The following is a 9,625-nucleotide window of genomic DNA, read 5'->3' on the forward strand; positions in this document are numbered from 1 at the left end:
TAGGAAGCAAAATGAAAGCAATAGACCCAATGTGCTTGTAATCCAGAGCATTCAGGGCATAAGAGCAAACACTCAGATAAGCTTTGGCTTCATTCCAAAATTCACAACCTTCATCACACAACAGCCAAATTTTCCCCCCAAGGCTTCTTCATATTTTCTCCTGAACCGCTGTTTTATGGTATAGAAAAACTCCCTAATACAACCAAGAACTATGTTTGATTTCAAATCACTTCTGTAGACACAGATTCCATAGGTGACATGGTCATTCTTAACCTTTCCTTTTCCTGTTCCCAGCTTACTTATATTTAAGAACTAAAACTTAGCAAAGCTGTGCCATTTTCCACAAACATAAGTGTATAATCAATAAGTAAGTTATGTCAGCATACGGCTTGCCTTTCCATCTAAACTCTAGGATTTCTCATGATAGGCAAAACTAACAGTGGAGTACCAACCCAACTCCTGTTTTTAGAAACTACCACAATACAAATGCTTACTACTAGTAAACACACTGTGGCATTACAAAGAAAATGTCACTTGTATTCGAGCAAGTCAAACCAAATCACATTATGGAGAGCTGAGTAATAAATACATATTTATTTGTTGCAGATTCTAAGATGATAAAAATATAGTGTGTCTTGATGTTCTATCAGCTTACGCTGTTTCTTGTTCACATTAAGATGATACTGAGGCATCACATCATTTGAGTTTATGGGTTATAGAAGACAGAAAAATTAGTAACATTATACCAATTCACATAAACACAATATTCCATAAGCAGAGAATCAATGACTGCAGATGAAAAGTCAAGCTCTCAATAATCCATCAGATAACTCACTAAAAGCTCTTCTGTCATATCCTAAGACAACATAACAAGCTGTTCTGCTCTAAAGTCATCTGCTTGCTAGTCTGACATTCATGGGAATGGGCCTAGGTCATTTACAGCACAACTATGGACGTTTGAGATATTTTAAAGACAGCATTTCTAACAGAAATAAACCATTTAGGAAATGTATGTTCCAGAGACTTTAAAAAGGGGTGGGTTTTTTTTCCTTTTCACTCACACAAAAAAAGTTAATTTCCAATGCCTTTTTGTTTAAGTGGAGAATTAGGTAACTATGTGCTCTACAGTAAAAACAGAAAATTGTTTTACTATCAGTAAACTCAAAAGATAATGGTACCATTAAGCCCAAGATTTTCCATCAAGGCTCTCCTGACTGTATACTCTAAAGTGACAGAATGCTAATGCAGTGCAGAAAAAATACCTCCTACAAAGAGGTGCTCCAAAGCTTTTCCTGAAACAGGATTATGCAGCACCTAACCAACATGAAAGCTTTGTTTCTCCAATTAAAAAGTACGTACCCTTCCTGGAAGAACAACTGCTTTAACCACTCTTGATATTCCAAGGTCGTACAGACAGAGAACGCTTCCCTCTGCTTCTTCCAACCCAACCAGCAGTCCAGTTCTCTTCTGCCAGGAAAACTCCTTTACCACACGAACAGTGGGAGGCTGTTCATTTACTCCACTGAAACGGTATGCAGAGAGCCGCTCTCCTGTCACAGAGCTCACCACCTCAAGTTGAGGACCACACGCCAACCATGCTAGGCCATTTCTCCCTGTAAGAGAAAAGAAAGCTGACTAAAGCAAATTTCCAACAGAAGATTGGGAACAACTGAAAAATCACTGTCACTGCCCCCTTCCTTCAATAAAAGTACCTAACAGAGGAAGACCAACATACCTAGTTCTGGTCAAGTATCGAAAATCACACACTGAAATCCTCATGCAATGCATCTTAAAATTAACAACCGTATTATTCTGCATTTGTACTTTTCATTCCTGCACTGAAAAACTCTGATTGTTTGGGATAAAGATTACATTATATTGATCTACAGCTTTTATACCATATTCAGCTTGGTTTTGCTAGAAATCATCTAAATACATACAGGAATATAAGTCTTAAAGCATACTTCAAATAGAACAAATCTAAGCCAATTCATTGCTAGTTTATTCATTTCACTTGACACATGTCTAATTTGGGCAGGGATTTGACTTTAAAAAATTATCTTAAAGTGGGCACTGCATGAGTAAATTTAAACTTTTACAGGTGCTGAGCACAGAAAGAATTTAACACATGTTGTTTCATTGAACTACTTCAAACTCAAAGGAAGCAGCAACCCAACTACTGCACTTACAGTCAGGGAGACAGATTCTACCTGGTCTTAACAGAAACTAGACATCCAAAAAGGCACCCAGCTCTACTCAGATCACCTAGAAAATCAGCGACCTAATCTGCTTAGCCTCTTTCAGCAGCTCTCACTGGGTACTCATCTGCATCCTATTAAATACTTCGGAAATATAGCTGTAGTGCTTAACAGTGTTAGCCTCCTCCTCCTCCTGTTTTTATTCAGGCTACAGAAAAAGCAGAGGGTTTTGCCTCCATAACAGTTCTGTGTGTGACATTATGATGGTCATAGAGCTTGATCTGCTATAAGTAAATACTGCCCAAAGCAACGCCATTACTTCTTTGAAAACTGCCTCTTAATTAATCAGAAATTGAGGAGGGCTCACTGACTCAGCATGTTTAAGTAAATTATTTTAATAGTACAAGATTGGTGCTGGTTGTTGCCATTTCAAATGTCAACTACACTAACGTTTTAATATTAACATTTTTAATCACTAGAATATCCTTTTTGTTCTTGCAAAATCTGATGCATCTTAACAGCACCAACCTGACACAGCTGATACTATGACTCTATGCTTCAGTTAACCTCTAAACAATAACAACTTTACACCAAGACCAAATTTAATGGAAAATGCTCACCTCCAGAAAACTTCCCACTGAGCACAGAATCCAGGGATGTCTCATCTTCCCCAAGTGCCTGAACAGTCACCTCTGGAAACTGCAGCAGACTGCTCGTTACCTGAGCTGTTAGGTCTCGCATTCTTCACTGTAAATAAAGAAAAAAAAATGCAAAAATAGACTCATGTCAGCCATAAATATTTTTGAGATTGACACAAGTTTCATCAGGATGCAGTGAATAATCTCCTATATATCTCCTGTAACTCTTTTCCTTAAAAAAAGTGGCACTCAGGACAGTTTTCGATCTTGCAGCAGAGCAAAGAGAATCCTTTTACTTTCCTGATGCCTATGAGATCACAAACAAAAAGTGACACAGATTGACAAGACATTTTTCCTGTTATTTGTCTTGCATTGACATGACAAATAACAGGGAAAAGAAAAAATACACTGAGTTCACGTCTACTCACATAGGTTACTAAGACGGGATCTGAGAAAAATCGTATTTTAAAAAGCTTCTCAGTAAAAGGCGTAAGTTTCATTTGTCCTTTCCCTTGATTTGATAATTTGCTATTTTTTGTCAGTTGTCTTCAGTAGATTTCACACATCTTGTCTTGTTCACCTTTTGCATGTTCATTACGAACATTAAGGAATCCTAAATTCTTAGCCACCTTCATTCTCAAAGTCTTCCAGAAAACATACTGTTGATATTTTCACATTACAAGCAATACAGGCTTTCATAGCTCATCAAGTAGAAAGCAGTTTTCCATAAAATTATGATGGAAGCAACACAGCACCTGAAGACACTGATTTTTTTCCTATACTTAAATACTCATATTCCTTAACCCAGCCCCTTCCTTCCTATTGCCTGTCCTTATCACATCTCAGCAATATTTTAAAAAAATTTCTAGGCCTTTCAGACAGTTTCCACACTTCTACAGGTGCTCCACAAAGCATCCACCTTTCAGTATGTCAAGACAGACTTTTTGGTGGGAAAACTTAAAAGCCGAAGTGAGTTAGAAGATTAAATAGGTGGTTAAAGAAGAGATATTCCATACACATAGAAATACAAACTACTCCAAATTACCATGTCTTACAAGTTCTCTGGGTTATTGAAAAAGCTGGCAGAAGACAAGACAGATTTAATTATCTTTTTCAAACAGCACTGATTTCTTCATGAAGTCTCAAAAGGAAGACAGTACACGCAGTTGACTGTTCCTGGGTGTTCCACAAGCTGACCACCTCAGGCATCAAACAGAACCCCCACCCTGTGCTACAAGTCAGTACAGCCAGCCCCTTAAATGTGCACACAAAAGCCTGATGCATTAACTGTACCATACAGGTTCTCCTGCAAATAAAGTTTTATGATTGTTTCTTCCAGTGTGCACTAATAACCTACCTTCCTTACAGCACAGGAGGTTACAGCTAGTTTTGAAGACTAAACTCTGACAGCAACACAAAGTCATAAAGGGCAATGTTTATATATAAACACAATTTACATGAATTGTACTTCTGTGGAGAAAAATTATGCTCTAAAGCCTGGGCACTGGAATCTACTATATTTCCAGCCACAAGCACTCTTTGAGAATATGTTCCAATATCTTCTGCCAACATGAAACATGGGAAACACAGAAAGCTTAAGTCAGGGGCTTGCACTAAGCATAAGTCAACATGTTGAAAAAAATTTTGCCAATGACAAAGCCAGTATTGCAGGACGCTGCTACAGGCAGCCAGCCTGACCACTTTGCCAGCATTCACAACTAGCACAGATCAAGTTCCAAGTGGGACAACTTATTTGCAACAGTTTTGCTGCGTTTGTGTTTTGGTACTTGTTACCATTTCAAAGCAACAGTGGGACAAACTTTTGCAGTGCATCCTGGGGCTCCAGAGAGTAAAATGCCCCACAATTTTATCAGCATTCTGGCTTAGCTTAACTGTAATGATTTAATTCATATGTCCTAGGAGTAACCCGTAATACCAAATACTAAGACAGATATACTGGGTTGCTGAATAGCATCTTTAAAATGCTTCAGTGTGTGCCCAATTGCCTCTGGTCCTGTCAGTGGGCACCACTGGAAAGTGCCTGGCTCCATCTTCTTTACCCCATCCCTTCAGGTATTACATGTATTGATGAGATCCCCCTGAGCCTTCTCTTCTCCAGGATGAACAGCCCCAGCTCTCCCAGCCTTTCCTCGTAGAAGAGGTGCTCTGACCCCCTCTAACCATCTCTGTGGCACTTCACTGCACTCTCTCCAGTACCTCCATCTGTCTTGTGACACTGGGGAGCCCAGGCCTGGACCCAGCACTCTAGGTGTGGCCTCACCAGTGCTGAGCAGAGGAAGGATCACCTCCCTCCACCCACCGGCAAAGCTCCTCCTCATGCAGCCCAGGACACCTCCAGCCTTCTTTGACACAAGGGCACCCTGTTGGCTCGCGCTCAACTTGGTGTCCACCAGGATGCTCGGGGTCTTTTTTGCCAAGCTGCTTTCCAGCTGGGCAGCCCCCAACACACACCAGTGCACGGGGATGTTCCTCCCCAGGAGCAGGACTTCACACTTCCCCTTGCTGAACTGCATGAGGTTCCCAGCAGCCCATTTCTCCAGCCTCTTGAGGTCCTTATGGAAGGCAGCATGACCCACTAGTTTTATCACCTCTCTTCCCAGTTTCATATCATCAGCCAGCTTGCTGAACATACCACTCTGCCCCATCATCCAGATCATTAATGAAAGAAAACATTGAACAATAAACCCCACACCAAAGTAGCCTATTTTAAAATACTCAGTTGGTCAATCCTCCCCCAAGAGAAAATACTGACTATGACAATATATATTAAGGCATTTTAGAAAATAGCACAAAATTCCAAAAAGAGCATATATGATTGTAGTGAAAAAAAATAAATCTCTGAAAACCAAGTCTGTGTGATAAGCACTTCCTGATTATTAATACGATGTCTCACAGTAATAGCAAGATCATTTTAAGAAAAAAGAGTGAACAAGTATCTTCCAGTAGGGCAGGTAACAGCATTCAAGAAAACTTCTCAACTGCATGCTCTCCATGAGTCACCTTTCCTTTGCCGCTGCCTACCTGGGCAGGTCAAGAGCACAGAATTTTGCGTGACCAAATTGGAAATCAGATTTTAAGATACTCTACTGGGGAGATTTGAGTTGAAAAACAAAACACTCACCACCCCAAACTCTCCACCAAATCGGAAAGAGTTCTCTGGTGGAAAGCTCACACCTTGACACAGTGTAGTCCAATCTACACTACACACCAAATGTGCTTATCAGTCCAATACCACAAGTAAGAACCATCAAATAGGTAATGCTCCAACACCTGGACCACTCATCTAGCTTTAAATTTAATCATGCTTCAGTTGTGCAACTGCATCAAAAAGCATGTGAAAATGCCAGAGCATCAGGCATGCCTAGGTTTCTGCTAGTAAGCCAATGGGCATTTTAACCCTTTTTTTTCCTAGATATCTGGCTTCGCAGTATGGAACTAGGAAGATAAAATCCATCATAAATTATGAACAGTATATATAGTGGTCTGGTTATTAGGATGTTTTACTGGAAAATGAAAACAGTGGGAAAACAGATGGAGATAGTTAAAAGGCATAGAGCCTCCCCCTTAAGAGATATACCCAACACTAACTGTGCTTCTGCTCTCTTTGAAAACAACTGCAACCAGATCCCAATTTCTGTCTGTTAGAAATCAGATGAGTGTAAATGGCCACAGGCTTACTCCATGTTCAGAAGTAAAGCAGAATCCAACCTTGCAGCTGTATCCTATACCAAAGTGGACCATGTAAAAGTTGGCAAAATTATCATTCTTCTTCACCCTAGGTACTTATGACTCCCAAACATGAACTTTTTCCAAAGAAAGGAACATGCCACAAGTCCTAGACTGATGATAGATTTTTGGATTTAAGAGCTACATAAATAAAAATAAAATTGAGGTATTACACGTTCACACAGAATCACGCACAGCAAAGTCCAAGTTCTGGGATGTCAGTTCTGACTGACAACAGTACATGAAAATCAGTTTCAAAGGCCAACAATGTTACGGGTTTACTGAAGAAAAAGCTAAAGATACAGTCAGTTGCAGCTGAAAATATGCCTTCACAAAACATGTTGACTTCACTGCCACCAAAAGAGAGGCCTGGTTACTGCCTCCCATCTCTCCATCTGCTCCTTTGCTCTACTCCTGTATTCCTGTGGCTTACCTTGCACTGACTTGAACACATTTTAGAGCACTCTATGAGCCAAGTTAACTCCCTAAGCAGGCACGAAACTAACCCACAGAAGTAGATAGTTTTCCACCAGGCTAAGATAGCTTGCAGAGAGAACTATCGAGCATAAAGGTTGGCACAAGGAGGCAAGACAATGCACTGGCCAGAAGAAGAGGGAATTTGTCCATCTCTGTTTTGTGGCAGTAAGCCGTTATGCTACCTCACGCATGTGTGAAACTACACACTCAGTCTGCAAGGAGAACCAAAAAAACTCTTCACTTTTAGAAAGGACACCACCCAAGAAATAGTCAACTTCTAACTCCCTCTTGCACTTAAGAGATTCACTGTCTCACTGAGAATGGCTGCAACTGGCAGGCATCATTTTCATTCAGCCAGACGTGGAAGCTAAAGGGGTTTCAGGGAAGCATTACTTGGTGATCAGAGAATGGACAACATTGGGTGACAGTATTCAGATAACATTTTCTAAGGAAATGGGACAAAGAATGGGAAAAAGTCAAAGAAGAAATGGAAGAAAAACTAAGTTATTTCTGGGAAAACAGCATCCACTTTGTTGAACAACAGGTAAAGATGACAACTATAGAATTTCTGAATTATTATTGACTGGTTCAATTTCCTGACATTTTCCCCAGAAAAACAGGAAGCAACTCACAAGCATTGGCGAAGCAGTAGATTGAAAAGATCCTTTCTGCACCTTAGTAGTCAGGCTCAGTGAATTTGCACTTCGCCATATTTTACTCCTGCAGAAAGAGGATGTAGTGAGCAAGTTAGCAGGCGATTTAGTGAGTACCACTGGGTCATGTCTTTCCCACTCAGGCCAAAAACCTCCCCCCAATGTTTTGGATAAAAACCCTACATTTAATCCAAACTCTGAATTTTAGTCTAAAAAGCCACTAGCATAACAGAGACGGTCTGTCTCAGAATTCTACAATCAGGCTTGTTTCACTGGAGTGCAGCCTACAGATTCTCCTGCAGAGTTTGTGCAGATGCTCCACAACCATAAAGCTACAGCAGAAGGTGAGAAGAAGAAAGAATTTCAGCTCTCTATCCCAACAACCCCCAACAGCTAAGATCCTGTAGCTGATGCAGACCATCACTTTGATTTTCCTTTAAGTGAAAAAACAAGCAAAACCCACAGATCAGAATCTGACACTAGAGCCAGTTTACACAGCTACCTCCTACGGTTCTTTAACACAACTACATTTTCATTCAAGAGTTGTAGTCCCTGTCTAATGTGGCTAAGATAGGAAAAGTTCCTAAAGTCAGTTCTGAAAATATGCTTTTTATGTTGCTTGGTGTACATGGACAGACGTAGGTGCTAAGTGTCTCAGCACCGAACACACACACTGCCTTCCTGAAGACACCTTCAGCGCATACCACACCGGTATGCCGTCTCACCGCCTGCCCCACCCAGCACAAATTCCAAAATCACACATTATAACGAAGAGAAAGGCCTTCCATAATCTCTGGAAGTCACCTGGTCCAATCCCCTGCTCAAGCAGGGTCCCCTAGAGTAGGCTGCCCAGGACCACGTCCAGACGGCTTTTGAATACCAAATGCTAAAACATACTTTCACAAACAGCAACCTGACAAGCTGAACTGCAAAAACATCTACAACACATGCAACAGGCCCTGGCGTTTGGCAATTCTCTCCTACCAATTTAAGAATCCTCTCCACCAGACAAGTAAAACAATACCACACCAGCAAAGCCTTGTCACCACTGTTTCTCTAATACTATACTCAACAGCTTACTAGGCAGAAGGCGCAAAATTCATAGAAGTTTGATTAAGTTCATTTCACTGTCTTAAAAAAGCAAACCCCAGACAAATCTATACAGGAAAAAGAGTCGACGCAGTAAGTGAACGAGAAGCTGTCCTGAGCAGAAAAGGATAGAGTGCTGTGTGCCCAAAGGCAAGGGACAGCTGCCAGCCGAGACCCATACAAGCATCCAGAGTGATGGGCTGGAGAAGGTGCTTGAGCTACGACATTTAGCCATACACCCCAAAGGGAGTTCAGCACTCCCGATGGAATTAAGCCTAGATTTCCCATCATTTTACCAAACATGATCAGGAAGCCATTATTAGACTTGAAAGACTGACACTACGCTTCTTTCTATCGGCAGAAGCTCCAGACCCGAAATCACTGTTTATTATGAAAATCAAGCACTTTTGTTTCAGTCAGCAACTCCGCAGCGTGATGCACGCTTCATGCAAAAATCAAGACACCCCCCCACCCAAAACCGCGCTGGATTCCTGTAAAGCTGCGCTCTCCCCGTTACACCCGGCCCCCTTGCCGCGATCGCCGGTCTACGCAGAGAGCGATTTTCCCGCCTCCTCCTGGAAAACGACACCGAAAGGGGGGTGGGGGGAATAAAGGAAAATTAGAAGAAAGCAGGTAAAAACCCTCAAAAAGTGACCGAAGGAGCGAGAGGCGGGGACGTGCGCCGGCCGGGCAGGAGGGAAGGCGGAGGGCAGGAGGGAGGGAAGGCTCCCGGCGGCAGCCACCGCATCTCCCACGCCCCCCAGGTTCTGACGGCCGCCTCCCGGCTGCGGAGCCTCCTCGCACGCCGCCGCCTCTCATGTGC

At 41.8% G+C, this 9,625-nt stretch overlaps 1 protein-coding gene across 1 annotated transcript in view; it reads right to left on the reverse strand.

The window, feature by feature from the left end:
• AHCTF1 (AT-hook containing transcription factor 1) overlaps positions 1-7,776 on the reverse strand; it is a 56,679-nt gene extending 48,903 nt beyond the window's left edge. Inside the window, exons 1-3 of the mRNA XM_026844067.1 lie at positions 7,693-7,776; positions 2,819-2,945; positions 1,360-1,613 (exon numbers count right to left, since the gene is read on the reverse strand). Of these exons, the coding sequence (XP_026699868.1) occupies positions 1,360-1,613; positions 2,819-2,939 (375 nt within the window). The 5' untranslated portion in view covers positions 2,940-2,945; positions 7,693-7,776. The remainder of the gene's footprint in view (positions 1-1,359; positions 1,614-2,818; positions 2,946-7,692) is intronic.
• Positions 7,777-9,625: the final 1,849 nt, after the last annotated feature.

Source organism: Athene cunicularia (genome assembly GCF_003259725.1).
Source record: "Athene cunicularia isolate RWA chromosome 3 unlocalized genomic scaffold, athCun1 chr3_part1, whole genome shotgun sequence".
In the NCBI taxonomy this organism is placed as follows: domain Eukaryota; kingdom Metazoa; phylum Chordata; class Aves; order Strigiformes; family Strigidae; genus Athene; species Athene cunicularia.